This window comes from Podarcis vaucheri (assembly GCF_965113315.1).
Source record: "Podarcis vaucheri genome assembly, chromosome: 2".
NCBI classification, from domain to species: Eukaryota; Metazoa; Chordata; class Lepidosauria; order Squamata; family Lacertidae; genus Podarcis; species Podarcis vaucheri.
In genome coordinates this window covers 93,118,985-93,138,526 of record NC_138760.1, presented here as the reverse complement: position 1 = coordinate 93,138,526, position 19,542 = coordinate 93,118,985, and the positions used below count along the sequence as shown (strand labels likewise).

Below are 19,542 nucleotides of genomic sequence, written 5' to 3'. Positions count from 1 at the left end.
GGCTTGCCTTGGATCTATGCCTTCCTTTTGCAATATCAACTCTTCTCCAGAATCTGCCTTGCTACTTTTTGTATGTGTAGCAACCTCAAGGTTTGCTTTCCTTAAACTGGGCAGTAAGAGATCATAGAATCATAGGATCATAGAAGTGTAGAGTTGGAAAGGGCCCTGATGTTGATCTAGTCCATCCCCCTGCAATCCCATATGTGGATCGGACCTGCACCCTTGGTGTTATCAGCACTACGCTCTAACCAACTGAGCTATCCAGGTGCCAGATTTCCAAATACACTTGTTGGGCTGAGAGCACTTTTGGTCATTCTGTAGAAGGATCATTGCTGAATAATAAGAGCATCTGCTTTGCATGAAAAAAAACAACCCAGATTCAATCCCTGACCTCCCCAGTTCGGACTGGGAGAGGTTCCTGCGTGAAATCCTGGAGAGCTGCTGTGGGTCAGTGTAAGCAATACTTAGCTAGATGGACCAATGGTGTGCCTCAGTATTAGGCAGCTAAATATATTTCTACATGGGCATTGACTCCTAGGGGCCAAGGTAGTTTCGACCCCATGAATGTATTGGGGCCAAATTGGGCCCCCTCAATTTTCAGAAGGCGTTTGACTCCATCTGCTGGCTCCTTGCGATGGCACGTCATGCCCCCCCCAATCCTCTGGAGAAGCCAGTGCCTCTGTATTCCTGTGAAGTTGTGGCAAGCAGTCAGGTAGAAAGTTCATCTTTTCTTCTTCTTTGCATGTCCATGACATTTTAGTACTGAAACCAGTTCAGCAACCCAGTGCAGCGTTTTCTCCATAAAGATTGCAAGCATTTGCAAAGCCATAGACTATGGGCATATGCAGGTGGAGTGGTGCGCAACTGTCCGGCACACTGAATCAGTGCATTGAATATATGTAGCTCAGTCAGTAGAGCTTGAGATTCTTAATCTCAAATTTGTGGGTTCAAGCTTTACATTAGGGGAAAGATTCCTGCATGACCCTTGTAGTCCCAACTCTTAAGACTAAAATGAATTAGTAGCCTCAGCTTGAGTGACCACCGCCAGTTGGTACTTCTAGGGAGAAATACTGCTACTTCCCTAAGGTTCAACACTGCAATCTCTGTTGTCCAGCAAGGTGCAATTGTGTCTGCTCCTTTTCCCTCCTTCATATTAGAGTCCATATTCAGCTTTTTGGTGCTTATTATAAGTAATAGAAGGGGGGAACAGACTCTGCAGAGTGGTATTCAACTATGTTTTACTCAGAGTAGGCCCATTGAAATTAATTAACATTAATATCAATACATTAGGTGCATTGATATAAGAGGATTTATTCTGAGTAAAACTTAGCTGCCTACCATCCGAAGTCCGCAAAGCAGGCAATGCGAATCTTCACACGGCTGGCCAGTTTGCCCTGTGAAGAAGGGTTAAATTGAGTTATCAGGCGACAGAACTGCTGCTTCATGCTCCTGTGCCCTGGCTCTGTGTTTAGAGAAGGGAGCATAATGCTTTGGCAGCAGCTTGACATTGCCTTGAAAGGTGCTGGAGGCCGTGCAGTTGTCGGTTGACAAAGGGGGTGGAGAGAGAGAGAGAGAGCGAGCAAAGAGTGGCGTGGAGCAGTATTGCAGCACTTGCAGTCTTCTCCCTCACTCTGACAATGTTGCTGCCTGCAACTTAGAATATTTTTCTCCTTCTCCTTTACCTTTAAGTCATCGCTGCTGCCTTCCAGCTTGCACTTGTGCCGCTGGATTGAGCAAAGGGAGGGAAAGCATTTTGGCTTAGAAACACAAAGGAAGAGGTTTAAATCCAGCCTTCTGGGGACTGCTATGGATTTTCTTTTCCTGGGTGAGAGCAACAAAAGGCTGCCTGAAAGACGAGAGCGCACCACCCATGTGGGCTGATGGCTGCTCTCCCCCAGCGTGCGCTAAGTTGGAATGCAGTGGGAGTGAAGTGTCTGTTTTGCCTTCTCTGCGGAAGCTGGGGAGCCAGTGTTCAGTTTTGTCCACGCTGCTTCACCTTCAACCAGAATTTCTTTATTAATGCCTGCGTTTAGAAACTCTTGCCCTGTTCTGCCTCGTGGCCAGCCAGTTTGACAGATCTGTTGCTGGATTTTCTTAAGGGAACGTATCAAGATCTGTTCACCTTTTTAAAAGAATAATAATAATTATCTGCATTCCAAATCTAGAGATCCCGACTGACATCGCTTTTAAATTTTATTTCAAGGGAGTGTGCCATTTGTTGGGTGTCAATCTGGTAGAGTCAATAGGACTTTGTTCCGTTTAAGTGGAGGAGTGCAGTAAAGCCCTACTCTCTTGTGGGAGACAGCCTGAGAAAGCGAGGCTGCTGTAATGTGATTCCAGTGCCATCCAAGGCGGAGAGAGAGGAGTGCCTCTTGCAATTTAGCTGAATGCTTTGATAGTTAAATAGCAGACATGCTTTGCGGGCTGAAAAAGGATTTGCAGTCAGACTTCGGTGAGTGAGACTTAAAATATTACCTTCCATTTCTTTTCATCTGATCTGATCTTCTCTGTGAAAGTAACTTGATCCTTCGAACTTTATTTCATTTCAGTTTTTATTTTATTTTTTACAAACGTGATGCCCACCTTTACTAAAAGTCTCTCAAAATCTGCTTTGCTCTTTCGCTGTGGTTTCCATGCTTTTGTTTTAAGCAGCTGTGTTTATGTGTTCACTTGCATGTAATTAATTTGACTTTGTCACCTTGGAAACTGTGGGTGCTATACTGAACACCTCTTTTAAAAGTCCTTTTGTAGCTTTCATGTCTCCCCCCCCCCATCCCGTGGGGGATTTGTGTGTAGCTCCGTGTAATTTTGTATTTTCCCTTTTACTATAAAGCTGAGCTTGCATAGAAAAGATTTAAGGAGCAGCTTTTCTGAGTAGTAAAGGAGCATGCTAAAAATAGGCAGCCTCCTAACTCTGTGCAGTGGTCTTCCTAAGATCAAGCAGTCAGTCTAGTGTAATAATATAACACACTAATGATTCTAATTCACTAGAAAATTGCCTTATGATGGAGAGCTGTTCTGCACATTGCAGATTAAGGGTGTGTACACAGGTAGACCCAATGTACACCACCACATTTGAAATTGGCTGAGTGCATCTATTTTACCGCGTGTTCACACTGAAGCCATAAGCTGCAGGGTGGCCCTCAGGAACTGCACTCTATGGTAGTTTACTTTCACAGAAAATGACCACACTTATTTCTCTCTCTGTTTCTTTTCATCTCAGAGAAGAGGGCTAATGAGTATTCATTCTGCTGTGACTTTGCAAGCTGAATAGATTTTACAACAACCTATTGTTAGAGAGAGCTGGCGGTGATAAAATGTGATTCATGCTTAATTATGCTCAGTGAGTTCTACTATCACCCTTGAGTTTTTCAGCTGCGGCAGGAAGGTTGTCTTCTTCTGACTTAGGTGGTCTCCTTGTAAAGAAAAGAAAGAAAAGTTCAGCACTTTGAGAAAATGGACTACCCCCATGTTAGTTTGTTGTAACAAAGCATCAAAAAATGACTCCATGTGTGTGCTTGGACACACATGTGGGTTCAGGCACATACTTGTAACCAACCCAAGTGTGTGTGTAAATGTGTGCATGTGTGCACATCTTCCAACTGAGGATAACACTCTGATGAAGTGAACTCAATCCAATGACAGCTTATGTCACATTAAACTTGGGCACTAAGGTGCACTAGACTCTTTATTAATCTTTAAAGGGTAACTTCTTCTTGACCTGCCTCTCTGATCTGATTGAATAAATGAAGAAGGAAAGGCTGTGTAATAATCCTGTGTTGGCTTCTTCCAAAACTGCCCTCTTAACCCTGTTTTATATGATAAAAAGATGCAATTTGGATATATTAACCTAGTTTTGTCTGCTCATGCATTCTTTACGGCAATTAGCCATGCTTTAGGCTAGCTACTTAGTTTCATAAGAGAACTTCACCCTTTGACTAGGAGAGGGCACTGAAAACCCAGGATAGTTTGGCAAAAACTGATACTGTAGACTTGTCCCTGTTACTGACAGACTTTTTAAAAAGTCCATCCACTTCTGCATTGGTATGTGAAAGTTTAAAGCTGCATAAACTCCACTTCAGGCAAAATAGAAAGTTAAGGTATTTTTAAGCTTGCTTCTCTTCACCTGTATCAACATTCACATGTGAATGCTGATAATCCCAGATGCCTGGCCATACATATCTGAAAATGGATATTTTTGAAGAATTAATAGGCCATCCTGCCATATAAATACTTCAAAAATGGCTTACAACTTAGTTTCTTCACATTTTGTTCATATACCAGTGAATATCGACTGAGCATATTTCTGTTCAACATTCACCAAGGTGCGTCTCAGTTTTTAGACGTTTGCAAAACTGATCTGGAATTGTAGATATTTAATTGTTAATAATATCACTAAATTTTAGACATTCACTGTAGGCACATGTATGTTATAGGCAAATATTTATATATGTGGGAGCTTTCAGCTCAGTAAAGATTCCACTGCCTTTTGTAATTCCCAGGACCAATATGACAACCTTCTACCAATTTCCCCATTACTGGACCATAAGTTCTTTATCCCCGCCCCCACTCCCACTTTTTGTGAATTCTGTTGGCTGTTTTGTTCCTTATTAAAGTATAGTTACATTAAAATCTTTTATATTTAGATGTATCATGTACAGGCATAACTTTTAAAAATAATTAACCCAAGCTTTTTTGAATTAAATTCTTAAATATCATCCACTGATCATCTTCTAGTTTTGTGCTCTTATTTTAAATTTATCACTTTGGGTGTATATTTACTGCTTATTTTTCCTTTTCTGAACACTGCTCTGATATGTTATAATGTGAGTGCTTTATAAATATTTATAAATAATCACATAGAGATTGCGTTTGGAATTTGTGTAAGATAAACAGTGGAATAGCTACAGAAATCATGGTGACAGGTAAAAGACAAATGTGTATTGCCTCCTATTCCATTGACTGCTGCTAAGTCCTGTTACCACACACACAACTCCCTCCTTCCAAACTTAATCATAGAATCATAGAGTTGGAAGAGACCACAAGGGCCATCGAGTCCAACCCCCTGCCAAGCAGGAAACACCATCAGAGCACTCCTGACATATGGTTGTCAAGCCTCTGCTTAAAGACCTCCAAAGGAGGAGACTCCACCACACTCCTTGGCAGCAAATTCCACTGTCAAACAGCTCTTACTGTCAGGAAGTTCTTCCTAATGTTTAGGTGGAATCTTCTTTCTTGTAGTTTGGATCCATTGCTCCGTGTCCGCTTCTCTGGAGCAGCAGAAAACAACCTTTCTCCCTCCTCTATGTGACATCCTTTTATATATTTGAACATGGCTATCATATCACCCCTTAACCTCCTCTTCTCCAGGCTAAACATGCCCAGCTCCCTTAGCCGTTCCTCATAAGGCATCGTTTCCAGGCCTTTGACCATTTTGGTTGCCCTCCTCTGGACACGTTCCAGTTTGTCAGTGTCCTCCTTGAATTGTGGTGCCCAGAACTGGACACAGTACTCCAGGTGAGGTCTGACCAGAGCAGAATACAGTGGCACTATTACTTCCCTTGATCCAGATGCTATACTCCTATTGATGCAGCCCAGAATTGCATTGGCTTTTTTAGCTGCCGCGTCACACGGCAGCTAAATCATCACATATTGAACTAATCATCACATATTGAACTAAGTTGGTACCCCATGATTGGACTTGTGCACTCCAGGTGCTGATCCCTATGTGGAAATGCCTCTGGGCAAGACCCCCCCATCTTTTAAGTCTGAGGATGGGATGTTCCCTATCGGGCAGTGTAGGATTATGTACTATACCTTGGTGCCTTCTTTAGGCATTCCAGCCTGTGCTGACTTGGATGCCTCTGAAGATACCATTGCCCAGTTTGGTATGATGAGGGAGGTGAGCAGTGAGGTGGGTCCAGGTCAGGCAGACGTAGCAGCAGCCATGGAATGGGAAGATATGGTATCATCTGTGGCTGCAGGGATGAAAGAGAATTCCAGGTAACTGGTACTTGAAGAGATTCTTTGTTTCCTCTATCCCCACCGCCTCATGATAAGCACAGTTGTGTGCTCCACGAAATGTCCCTTCATTCTCCGTTCATCTTCTCAGTAAGTCTTATGCCATTGGCACTCTAGCCATCGTCTGCTTTATAGCTTCCTGGAATAGCAGGGCATGCTGCAGATTCCACAGCACTTTCATAGATTCCTTGAAAAGAAACAGTAACACCTCAGTACAGTGACACCTCTGGTTACATACTTAATTCGTTCCGGAGGTCCGTTCTTAACCTGAAACTGTTCTTAACTTGAAGCACCACTTTAGCTAATGGGGCCTCCCGCTGCCGCTGCGCCAGCAGAGCACGATTTCTGTTCTCATCCTGAAGCAAAGTTCTTAACCTAAGGTAATATTTCTGGGTTAGTGGAGTCTGTAACCTGAAGCGTATGTAACCTAAAGCGTATGTAACCCGAGGTACCACTGTATTTCCAATTGACAAATCCTCCACCACCTTGTATTTAAGCACCTTTTGACTGAACTTTCCTCTTGCCTTCTGATCTTCTTCTCCCATTAGGGGCCACCAGTCTTAAGTAAGACTCTCTGTACCTAATGGACTAAGGTCTTGACCTGATTGCCCCTTGCACCCGTACCCAACCACATATGCGTGCATGTAACCAACCACATATGTGTGCATGTAACAAAAAAGGCTTTTATGGGTATGTTCGTAGCAAAAGGAAGAACAAAGAAACAGTGGGGTCACTCAGAGGAGAAGATGGTGAAATGCAAACAGGGGACACAGAAAGGGCTGAACTCCTCAATGCCTTCTTTGCCTCAGTCTTCTCCGATAAAGAAAACAATGCCCGACCTGAAGAATTTGGAGCAAATGATTCAGCAAAGGAAACACAGCCCAGAATAACTAAGGAGATAGTACAAGAATATTTGGCTAGTTTAGATGTATTCAAGTCTCCAGGGCCAGATGAACTGCATCCAAGAGTATTAAAAGAACTGGCAGATGTGATCTCAGAACCACTGGCAGTCATCTTTGAGAATTCCTGGAGAACAGGCGAAGTCCCGGCAGACTGGAGGAGGGCAAATGTTGTCCCTATTTTCAAAAAGGGGAAAAGAGAGGACCCAAATAATTACCGCCCAGTCAGTCTGACATCAATAGCAGGGAAGATTCTGGAGCAGATCATTAAGCAAACAGTCTGTGAGCACCTAGAAAGGAATGCTGTGATCACCAATAGTCAGCATGGATTTCTGAAAAATAAGTCATGTCAGACTAACCTGATCTCGTTTTTTGACAGAATTACAAGCCTGGTAGATGAAGGGAACGCAGTGGATGTAGCCTACCTTGATTTCAGCAAGGCATTTGACAAGGTGCCCCATGATATTCTTGTAAAGAAGCTGGTAAAATGCGGTCTTGACTATGCTACCACTCAGTGGATTTGTAACTGGCTGACTGACCGAACCCAAAGGGTGCTCATCAATGGTTCCTCTTCATCCTGGAGAAGAGTGACTAGTGGGGTGCCACAGGGTTCTGTCTTGGGCCCGGTCTTATTCAACATCTTTATCAACGACTTGGATGATGGACTCAAGGGCATCCTGATCAAATTTGCAGATGACACCAAACTGGGAGGGGTGGCTAACACCCCAGAGGACAGGATCACACTTCAAAACGACCTTGACAGATTAGAGAACTGGGCAAAAATAAACAAGATGAATTTTAACAGGGAGAAATGTAAAGTATTGCACTTGGGCAAAAAAAATGAGAGGCACAAATACAAGATGGGTGACACCTGGCTTGAGAGCAGTACATGTGAAAAGGATCTAGGAGTCTTGGTTGACCACAAACTTGACATGAGCCAACAGTGTGACGCGGCAGCTAAAAAAGCCAATGCAATTCTGGGCTGCATCAATAGGAGTATAGCATCTAGATCAAGGGAAGTAATAGTGCCACTGTATTCTGCTCTGGTCAGACCACACCTGGAGTACTGTGTCCAGTTCTGGGCACCACAATTCAAGAAGGACACTGACAAACTGGAACGTGTCCAGAGGAGGGCAACCAAAATGGTCAAAGGCCTGGAAACGATGCCTTATGAGGAACGGCTAAGGGAGCTGGGCATGTTTAGCCTGGAGAAGAGGAGGTTAAGGGGTGATATGATAGCCATGTTCAAATATATAAAAGGATGTCACATAGAGGAGGGAGAAAGGTTGTTTTCTGCTGCTCCAGAGAAGCGGACACGGAGCAATGGACCCAAACTACAAGAAAGAAGATTCCACCTAAACATTAGGAAGAACTTCCTGACAGTAAGAGCTGTTTGACAGTGGAATTTGCTGCCAAGGAGTGTGGTGGAGTCTCCTCCTTTGGAGGTCTTTAAGCAGAGGCTTGACAACCATATGTCAGGAGTGCTCTGATGGTGTTTCCTGCTTGGCAGGGGGTTGGACTCGATGGCCCTTGTGGTCTCTTCCAACTCTATGATTCTATGATTCTATGATTTTATACCCCATAGTCTGGAACAGTACCATACTCTACCGTGCGGTGTACACTTCTTGTAGATTTGGTGATAAAGTGGTTTATTTTTCTCTCTCTCAAGAAATAAGATAAACATAGTGTGTATTGCAAACATAACATAGGCAGAACATTCGTAATCCTCTATATAGGATTTGCTTACCACAACGTCTGAAAGCAACCTTGGAGGACAAATGCTAGTGTACAGGGCCATGGATATAACAGTGGCTGAGGAAGAATGCAGTTGTGCTCATGGCCTCCTTGTGAGCTTCCCAGAGGCATCTGGTTGGGGAAAAGAATGCTTGGCTATATAAGCCTTTGGTCTGATCTGGCAGGGCTCTTATGACTGAACCAGGAAGTCACTGGTTCAAACTCACAAGAATGCTTTCGGCAAGCTGCTATTTCCCAATCTCTGCTCCCCTCCTGCAGCAAGTGAGTAATACTAGATACTCTGTGGGTTGTTTTTTTTAAGGATAAAATTAATGTAGGTGAGGATAAGGTTAACATTGTTTTTTATTTCAACGCTCTTATAAATTTCCACAAAATTGCTTAGGGTTATTTTATTAGGAGAATTGGAAGTACTGAAAATATGACCTTTATTTTTGCCTGGTTCTGACAAGCCAGATGTATGCTCTCCCCTAAAGTGTATTCAAGGGCTTTTTTCCATTAGACTGCTTTCAAACTCTTATGTGCTGTTTGACTTAGCAAGCATCTGATCTTTGTACAAAGGCCATCACCATTAACCCTACTGACTGTACTTAGCATGGCTAATGGAACTGTTGTCTTGTCAGGGCCAGCAGTTCAGTAATAACAACACAGTTCAATTTCTGTTCCTTTCCCCGCTCCCCCTGCCACCTTTCAGCAGAGGAAAATGTACTTCTTGACTTCCCTCAAACTTACATTTCATAGGCAGTGCAATTTCAGTGATGATAAGCCATTCCTAAGTTTGCCTGTTTTGATATTTAACAAAATGGGAAGGGGTGGGTTTTATCTTGTCACTCTGGTGATAAGATCTATACTGGAAAAAGCCATGAATAATTTTTTGCTCCTGCAGGCACTAATCTTAATGATACTACTGTACTGAGAATCGTGATCTTGATTGTCAAACGCAAAAGCAAACAGTTCTCTGCAAAGCTTAGAGCAAGTATCTTCAACCTTTCCAGACCCAGGACCCATGTTTAACCCAAACATGCATTAGGGGATCCATTCCTTAATCTTCTCCCATATACTTGAATGGTGGTAGTGCTCCTCTTGCAACCCACGTTGGATCAGGCCACAACCCACCAGCTGAGAGAGTGGTGACATAAGAGTATAAAAACACTTCACTGTTGGTGAAATGGAGATAATATTAGGAGGATATTATTTTATCTTTTGATGTTATTTCTGCAAGGCCATCTTCAGTTTATATACATGAATCTTTGCAAGACTCCAAATTTCTCTTTTTGGTTCAAAAACCAATATGGCCTTGGTTCAGTCACATCTTCCATTTTCTAAATGTGTTTCACTTTTCCACACCATCTTGATTTTTTACAAAAGAGGGGACCACTGAAGGAAAGTTTGCTCCTATGTTGACCTGCCTGTCTGCTGTGGTCATCTGCTGATGCTCGTCTCCAACAGTCCCTGTTAGTGGTATAACATCTTAAAGGTGGTGGGTGGCAGCCAAGGAGGGCTCCTCGGCTGTGGTGCAGTGGTGGCCTGAGACATGCTTGTTTGCATGAGGCAAAGGGCAAGATGGCAGCACCATCATCCCATTCCACGTACACAAATTGACGAGTCTGAGAGTTGACTTTTACTTCAACACTTGGGATAGCATCTTCCACCACACCTGAGGACAGCGGATTGGATTAGGGGATGCAGGGCCCAACACTTTACTCCTCTCTTTTGTCACCACCCCTCCCAAGTTTGCTGCCGTGATGAAGCTGCCCATAATCAGGCCAGACCAGCCTGGGACCCTCTCTCATTTGGGGAGCTTGGCTGGCGTTTACCAGCACTGAAAGGATAAGAACATAGTTAAACTGTGGAACTGAAAACTCTCGCAAGCCATAGTGATGGCCACCAATGCAGATGGCTTTAAAAAGGGACCAGGCAAATTCACAGAGGAAAAGGCTATCAGTAGCTACTAGCCACAATGGCTATATACACTTTACATTTTTGGCAGCAGCATGCCTCTGAATCCCTGTTGCTGGGACAGCACTGTTGAAGTCAGGCCCTGCTTACTGGCCTCATACATAGGCGTCTGGTTGGCCTTTGTGAAAACAGACTGCTGAACTAAATGGGCCTTTGGTTTGATCTGGTAGGACTTTTCTTTTGACTCCTTTTCCTCCTTCCCAAGTTTTTAGAAAGTCTTTCAACTGACTTTTTTATTCTATTTATACATAACAGCTGCTGAATTTTAGGCTGTCTTGATTCTGTTCTTTGTTGTTGTTTTTGCACTGATGTGTTTTTTAATTGTAAGTAACTCTGGAAACTGATGGTGAAGGATGGTATAGAAACTTCTTAATGAGTAAAAAATAATAATAACTTTAAGCGCAATAGGTTTCGGTATATTGGGCCCAACAACGTTGTGAAATTTCCTAATGTCACCTCAGTATGACTAACCTATGTACTTTAGGCTTCTCTAAAACTAAATTGTAGTTCCAGCCACAGTGGTGGTTCCTTAATGTTGCAACAGGAGTGCATCCTCCAGGCCCCCAGTTATGGAGGACATCATGTGTTCTGTCCAGCCAGAGAAGAAGGACCGTGTGCTTTGTATAGCTGCAAAAGAAAGACACAAAAAGGATTCCTTTCTCTTTGTGCTTGTTCAGGCCTGATAAAAAAAAAAGTTAGAAAGTGTGGATCAGAGATGGGTTGGGTGCTAAATTTAGGTCCTCCGTGATGTTGAATGCCAGCGTTTTATCTGGCAATATTACTTCCCGTTATTGGCACGTCCTGTGCTTTTTTTGTTGGGGCAATTCAGATAGCAGTGATACACAAAGTTGCTCTCCTGTGCTCTCTACCACAATTGTAGGCTGGAACCTAGAGTCAGGGGGAGCTAGTTTTCAAATCTGCATGTCAGCAGGAGTGAAGTTAGCAACTGCCCATACCACACCATCCTTTTCTTGTTGCTTCTTCAAATTTCCTTTCCTTACTAGTTTTATTTTTCAGTGCCACATAATACTGGTACATTTTTTCCCCAAAAAATAAATAAATTGCTGTGTTTTTTGTAGCCTTGGGTGTTTACCCTTCCAGCAAACCCTTCATCATTTGTTATTCAGATCTTATTTATAGGAAATTGTGGGCGAGGTAATTTCCCAAGGCTATACAATTATAGGGAGCTTGGTCCTAGATCCGTCAGAACAAACCCAATTTTCTATCCTCTGAATTGCACTGGCTTAGTAACTTGTGAGCATCCCTTCTGCCTAAGTGAGCATCTCCCTTCTGTGGAACAGAAGTTGCTGCCTAAAATATATATATTATAGAGTTCACACAAGTATCTACTGTCAAAACCCATTAAGCTCACCCCCATTTTTATTATATTAATAAGAATAGAGCTTTCTCCCCCCTTACTGGCTCTCTGTGTGTGATATCTATATAAATAAATTGTTCAAGGCTCTAGTAATTATATGCTCACATATGAAAGCTTTTTAAAAAGTATCTTTTCCCAGCCATTTTCAGCTGTAGATGCAGATAAAAATATCTTTCTCCCAGATATTTTTTTTAAAGAAACTAGAAGTCTACAATTATGCGCTCAGCCTTCACTCAATTCATCCTGAAGGAAGTTGCTTCATGGGAAATTTATATCGTAGCTTCGGTAGATGCCAACGTACTTGGCAGATGTGGGCTTTTAGGAAGAAAGAAATGAAAATTGCCTTGTAGCAAATTGGGCCCCCACACCTGGGAACCATGAAAGGCTGGCATGCAATTTTTTTTAATCACTGCTAATTTGCCTTGCATATTTTTGGTTCCTGAAATGGACTCATGAAAGTGATTAGCCTTGTCAAGATGTGAAGAGATGTGCACACTTAATCATGCCTAGCAATTGATGTGGCACTTAACTTGCAAGTTTACGAAAGGGCACACGCAACATGAAAGGATTTGTCTTTCTCCCCTCAACAAGTCATCTGCCCTTTTCACCCAAGGCCTCTGGTAACTACCAACCATGTCCCTGAATGAAACCAAGGGATAAAAGGAGAGGCGAAGCTTCAAAGCGGTGCTGAAAAATATATTTATCAAATAATAACAGTCCTAATGAAATGAAATGAAACCTATTTTGCCTGATGACATCATCCCTCGGAGGAACAACACAATGGATTTCTGGTGAAGGCAATGACTCTCTTGTTTTATTAGGACTCTTTTTTATTTAACAGTTGTGTTAAATATCTAGCAGTTGTGAGGCTTTGCTGCCTCTTTTGCTTCCTCTTCTTCTAAATGTCAGGCTAGAAAAAGGATAAACCTGTGTTATGCTGGCTCTTTTAACATGAATGAAATTGTTGTAATTCTAAATTTTGACTGCATAGTTTTTAGTGTGTGTGTGTGTGTGTTGGCCCTGCCCATTATAGCATTGACTCCACCCGCTTCCACCACCATGTAACACCCCTCACCTGCAAGGTTAACCTAGGGAATGCAGTCTTCAGGTCCTCCACAGCTGCTCTAATACATTTATTTAGCCACAGTAATATTTGAGATTTGCTGAAAGTTCCCACTATAGTTTAAAAATAGGCTGAGAGGCATCGACTAAAAGGATTGTTGCAAGGATTAAAAAAGGAGAGGGAGAACCGTGTACAAAAGGTGGGACATCATAAACTTTTTAAAAGCTAGTGGTCATCGTCACCCCATCTTTGAACAATGGGTCCTTTGTTGACATTTCACCTCCAATCTGGGGGGAGGGTGCCGCCACCTGACCCGCAAGAAGCCTTATGCTCTTCTTCAAACTTCTTGTGATTCTACAGCTGCTGTTCCAACAGAGCCTTGTGAAGCCACAGAATCACCAAGCCCCCATCAATCTCCCTAGGGACCCCCCCCCCCCCGTTTTAATCTCCCACACTTCAATAATCCAATCCTCTGGCATGCTGTGTTCCTTTTACAAACGAAGGCACCTAATTCTCACAAGTGCAACAATTATTGCAGTTATTAATAGCCCACCTTCTAGGATGCAAATCCTTCCAAGGTGCCTTACATGCTGCATCCATGCATTTCTTTTATTTCAAAGATTATTAAGCAATATCAAGATACATCAGGTCATCAGAATGCTTCTGGCAGAAGATGGCTCCAGGGATCACAGGAGCATTCCTGGTATCCTTCCCAGGAGGCCATTGGCCCTGTGGCAGCAGGGAAGGCAGTGCAGCTGAGGGAAACTCTGGTAACTTCTCTCTCTGCCCTTCTCACTTGCTGCTTTCAGTCTGACAGATGCAATGCAAGTATAATTTGCTCTCATCTCTTTTTGTTTAACAAGTTGTGTTAAGAGCTTTCCTTGTTCACTCAAGTTTATAGTCAAGGGTGTTCACACTCCCTCCTTCTCTCTCTCTCTCCCTCTCTGAATGAGGGTAGTAATTAGGATGGAGACCAGGATTACAATGAGAGTCTAGAAAGAAAAATACAGTGTAACCTCGGGTTATGTACGAATGCTTTGGGTAACAAGCTCCTCTAACCTGGAAGTAGATGCTCCTGGTTGCGAACTTTGCCCCAGGATGCGAGCAGAAATCACGCGCCAGTGGCAGCGGGAGGCCCCATTAGCAAAAGTGCGCTTCATGTTAAGAACAGTTTCGGGTTAAGAACGGGCCTCCAAAATGAATTAAGTTTGTAACTGGAGGTACCACTGTACTTAGCACTTATTTAAACTGGGTTGTATCAAAGCCATTTCACTTGCAGAATGACTTACGCTGGCACAGTGGAACATTCCCTTCCATGCCTCCCCCCAATTTGCTCTGAAGAATAAGGAGAATTTCTCTTATTTCCTTCAACACCCCTACCCTTTCCCCTCAGAAAAGGAAGACTTTCCTTTCTCTATCCACCACCTTGGCACTATTCCTACTGAAATGCTATGCAGCCCATCAAGGAGCCTGGGATCCCTCTCAGTGTGGTGTAGTGGTTAAGAGCGGTAGTCTCGTAATCTGGGGAACCGGGTTCGCGTCCCTGCTCCTCCACATGCAGCTGCTGGGTGACCTTGGGCCAGTCACACTTCTCTGAAGTCTCTCAGCCCCACTCACCTCACAGAGTGTTTGTTGTGGGGGAGGAAGGGAAAGGAGATTGTTAGCCGCTTTGAGACTCCTTCAGGTATTGATAAACCAGGATATCAAATCTAAACTCTTCTTCTTCTTCTTCTCCTCCTCCTCCTCCTCCTCCTTAGGCTGCTACTAGGCAACAGGGGCTCATGCTAAGCACACATGTGAATTTCTATATTGCTTCTGCTAAACTTGTAACTAACTCAAAATATGTAATTTATTATCAATTCTATTAAAATGCAGCAGGGAACATCCTCAAATCTTCCTCTGCTACACTGCCAAGTTTCAAATCAACCAGTTGAACTATTTTCTAACTATAAGCCATCTGCTGCCCCCACCAATTTTCTCATGAGGGCAGGATGTGGTTCACCCAACTCACACTTAAGTTGGGGTCATGACTGGCTCTGTAATTCATATTTTGCTTTGATCTGCTATTTCCACTGATAAAAGAGTATTCCACTTGCACAAGGAATGTGTTGCAATGGGCAAACGTGCCCAAGACTTCTCTGGAATTCATCCAGAAAATTAATTCAAGGTATAATAGGGATGAATTGAACCTGTCGATTTTAATTTCATTCAGTTCGCCACATTTCTTCATTTTGTAAAGTAGTTTAAACTAGGAAATTTGCTTAGGGGAAAAAAGCACAGAAATTAGTCAGCATTTTAGTGTGCATTTCTCCTAATATAAACTGCCCTGAGATACAGTGGTACCTCAGGTTAAGAACTTAATTCATTCTGGAGGTCCGTTCTTAACCTGAAACTGTTCTTAACCTGAAGCACCACTTTAGCTAATGGGGCCTCCCGCTGCTGCCACGCCACCACAGCACGATTTCTGTTCTCATCCTGAAGCAAAGTTCTTAACCCGAGGTAATATTTCTGGGTTAGCGGAGTCTGTAACCTGAAGCGTCTGTAATCCAAGGTACCACTGTAATGCATTTTTGTATGTTATTTTCATTAATATGTCTTTTTAAGATCACTCTGCCTCATATATGTATTTTTGTATATGGAGAATTGCATTATAAAATTTGATGAAGTGTGAATTTTGAAGGATAACTATGTTTTCATTGTATATTAGTTTTGGAAGTGTGAATTGGGTAGGTTCTCATTAAAATCCAAACACCCAAATTCGTCCCCTCCACCCAAAACTCTATATTACATTGCCCCGTTTTGTATAACTTACTTGAATGAGGGAGGGAGAATTATGGGATTGCTTCCAGGGATTCTGTAATTGTGATTTTCCACCTGCTATTGCCTTACTTTTTCTGCCCAGTTTTCAACATCTTTGTGCAGATGTCCTTGTCCCAATGTAGATGAAGCGGTTCCTGTCCAAGCCATGTACCATTGGGCAATGGATGGTTTTGCTGTTTAAATCTACAGATGTTTCTATCAGTTCTGAAGTGCTAACATCTGTGCTGTATGCTTTCATTTTCTAATGACTCCTGTTTGCTTGGATGCATAATCCACACACAAGCTGATATTTATTTTTTTGAACTACAGCTACACAGCTACTTTGCTGAACACTGGTGAGAGAATCATATTTTGGGAATTAAATCTTCATAAGGTTTAGGATTGATTGAATAAAAAGGTAAAGGTAAAGGACCCCTGACAGTTAAGTCCAGTCGTGAACGACTCTAGGGTTGCGGCGCTCATCTCGCTTTACTGGCCAAGGGAGCTGATGTTTGCCCACAGACAGTTTTTCTGGGTCATGTGGCCAGCATGACTAAGCCGCTTCTGGCAAAACCAGAGCAGCGCACGGAAATGCCATTTACCTTCCCACCGGAGTGGTACCTATTTATCTACTTGCACTTTTTTGCATGCTTTCAAACTGCTAGGTTGGCAGGAGCTGGGACTGAACAATGGGGGCTCTCCCTGTCGCGGGGATTTGAACTGCTGACCTTCCAATCAGCAAGCCCAAGGCTCAGTGGTTTACACCACAGCACCATGAGCTTTGCAAATTTGAAAGGGGTGTGTGCAGGATTGAAAGGCTGTAAGAACCCTAAAGGCAACCATTTATATACAACTTTTAGACTATGTTGGAACCTCCTTATGTTCTTCATCTCCCATTGATTTAAGCTCATTATCAAATTCTGCCATAATCCTTTCAAAATATTTTTATGCGGCATCACCTACTGTAGGTATGGTTCTGTTCACTCACTGCCAGTTTACTTGTGCATAAGGGTGGGGGAAGTTTTGGCAGGCTCACTAATAACCTCAGTCCTTTTTAATACTGTACCTCTCAAAAGGCATTGGAGTAGTAGTTTAAACTTGGAAATTGTGCTTTCCAAGTGCAAAGACACTGAGGCATAATGTTTGCAAAGATAGGGTTGGGAGAAAGTATGAACTTGATTAAGTCTACTTCCATTGTGAGCCATGAACAGGTGCTCCTCAGCCCCAGAAGCAGGATAAAGGGCAGCCAGACCAATTGTGGGGGAAACAGGCCACAACAAGTGCACAGGGTTTGCTTGGCATAGGGCATGGATCAGTGATCTGACAACTTTTCTGCTGCCCGATGCCTGGCCCAGCCCAGTTTCTGCTCCTCATCACACTTTCTGGGGGTTGCCAGCTTAATGGTCACCACTGTGGTGCAGGCAAAGCACATGAGTTCCAGTTTGCAACCTGGGCTGAGAAGTGAAAGCCAGTGTCACACACTGCCCCCAAGGCCTCATAAGGCCTGCCTTGGATTAAATGATTCTGACTTGTGCCTTGCCCACCAAAGTTGTGCTAGAAATAGAAACGCCTGCTGATAGTAACTGCTCTCACTAGGGGGAAGGTGAAAACCTCACTCAACATGGGGTGAGTAAAAATCCTTTCCGGCCCTGTCAATCAGCAACCAACCATGTTCCAGCAGAAGGCCTAGCAACCAAAGGAACATCATTTGGTGGGCCACCTTTTAGAAATCTTAACAGTACCACCTTCCCTGGCGGATTTGCAAAACTTTGGAGGCTCCTGAGGAAGCCTGCAAGACCAGCCAGCCAGGAAATGGTTGTTGCCTCTTAGGCGCTTTCCACGCAAGTTGCACAAGACAGCAGCAAACTGGGAGTTGTCCACTGTGGAAGGTGAACAAGAAGCAGAATCGTAGGATGGGAGGTTAAAATGTGTAGCCTTGTTCTCATGACATGTCCAGGGGCAGGTTCAGAGCAGCATGCTGCCTACATGCTTTCACTTGAATTTCTGTATGGCATCTACACATGGAAACGCATGAGGCTTTCTCCCTAGTCCTGTTCACTTGTTCTCCCACACACACACACCTTGTGGATTACAAGCTTGTTGGCCCTGCCCCCAGATTGCTGGTTTTCTTCCTACAGCCCCCACCCCCAACATGTATCCTCTGAGTTCCCTGCAAATCTATTTTTTGCACCTGGCCTCGGAGAACACGTTCAGAAAGCTACAGAAGTTTGTCTTTTCCATAAATGCGATACCACCTGAGTTGCCCCTGATGAAGGATTTCCTTAATTCCAAAACACGTTGGGCATAATAAAACATCTTGGCACTCCCTGGGCTTTTGCTGACAAAGGACTGGCACCAACTAGCTTTATTCACAACCCTTAAAAGCTTAGCTGGGCAGCTACTTAAGCTTGCTGAAGTTGCTTCCTTTGTTGCTGCCAGTGCCTCCTGGTAGGCACGATTATCTGCTTGTACCTGCGCTTGGTCATATTCAGGGCAAGATTTCCCCCATTTTCACTCCGGCCATTGTCTGGCCTGCTTTATTATCCATAGCTCAGCAGAAAGCCATGAAGCTGCCCAGGTTCCACAGCAATGGAAAAGATGAGTAAGCGTGGGGGAGAAAGTTGTTTCAGTTCAGATTTTAAAGGCAAATCTACCTGATTTGCACTTTCTGAAGTGATATGTGAACTGAAGCAAAGCCACCCTTTGAAATCTGTGCTTATCTGAATTTGGTAGCGCAGTTCTCCAGCCAGGTGTACAAAAATGCATATGCTGAGGTAAACTGTGCATAGAAATGCATATATTAGTGAAGCTAATACACACAAACACATTACATTAGGGGAAAACGCTTGCAGAAATGTGCATGTTAGAAAAATGTGTGCGTTAAGAGAAATGAGCATTAAAACGCTGACACATTTTCATGAGGGTTCTTTTAACAAAAGGATTGTAAAGAGCTGTGGATATGGTGTAGACCTGAATTTAAGACTCAAGAAAAGACCACCTGAGAGAGTGACTTAAGAGAAGCCCTATTAATATTCATCTCCCCATTCAGTAGAGTGTGAGTAAAGCTTCAACAGGAGATCGTGTCCTCCCTAAAAGAGGGCACGTGTTGCGGTGAGACCTGGAGACCGGCCTCCTGTGTTGTGGGTGGGTTAGATTGGTCAGCCACAACACCCGATTGGTGGGTCCCTCAATGTTGGGTTCAATCTGGCCAATGAGGCACAGTCCAAACGGATTGAGGGACCTATATATACCCATGCACGTGACCCAGAGCTTCCTCTTTCGGCTCGTGCATTCAGAACACCCTCCCACCTCTCCCTACCCTTAGGGCATTTTTTGCGATTGACCTTGCTATGCCGTCGTGTGTCGTCTTTCATTGGGACAGGGGCACAGCAGGAGTTTCCCCACTTGTCTGATTGGCTATTGCCATTTGGGTTTCGTCTGCCACGTAGCCGATCGTCACAACTTGTAAGGTTGTGGATAGGCACAGGTTCAGGTGATAGGGGTGGGGGAACACTCTCGCCATTCCTATGTGAAGGGTATTCCGTTAAAGGAATTCAGGGACTCAACTGGTTTGGTCAACCCCCGAGAGGGGGTTGTGCCCGTGCCTGAGTCCAGGGGAGCATTTGGGGGGTGAACATAGTCTGTTCCTGGCTTTTCGCCTGCCCAGGTGT

At 43.6% G+C, this 19,542-nt stretch overlaps 1 protein-coding gene across 7 annotated transcripts in view; it reads left to right on the top strand.

Annotated features, from left to right (window-relative positions):
- The window catches only part of GRIP2 (glutamate receptor interacting protein 2), a 388,526-nt gene that overhangs the window by 266,888 nt on the left and 102,096 nt on the right, over positions 1-19,542 (top strand). Inside the window, exon 1 of one of the 7 annotated variants that reach the window (XM_082209303.1) lies at positions 1,602-2,452. The exons of the other annotated variants lie outside the window; for them this stretch is intronic. Coding sequence (XP_082065429.1) covers positions 2,413-2,452 — 40 coding nt within the window. The 5' untranslated portion in view covers positions 1,602-2,412. Of the gene's footprint in view, positions 1-1,601; positions 2,453-19,542 lie in introns of those variants that run through there. 7 annotated transcript variants of the gene reach the window in all.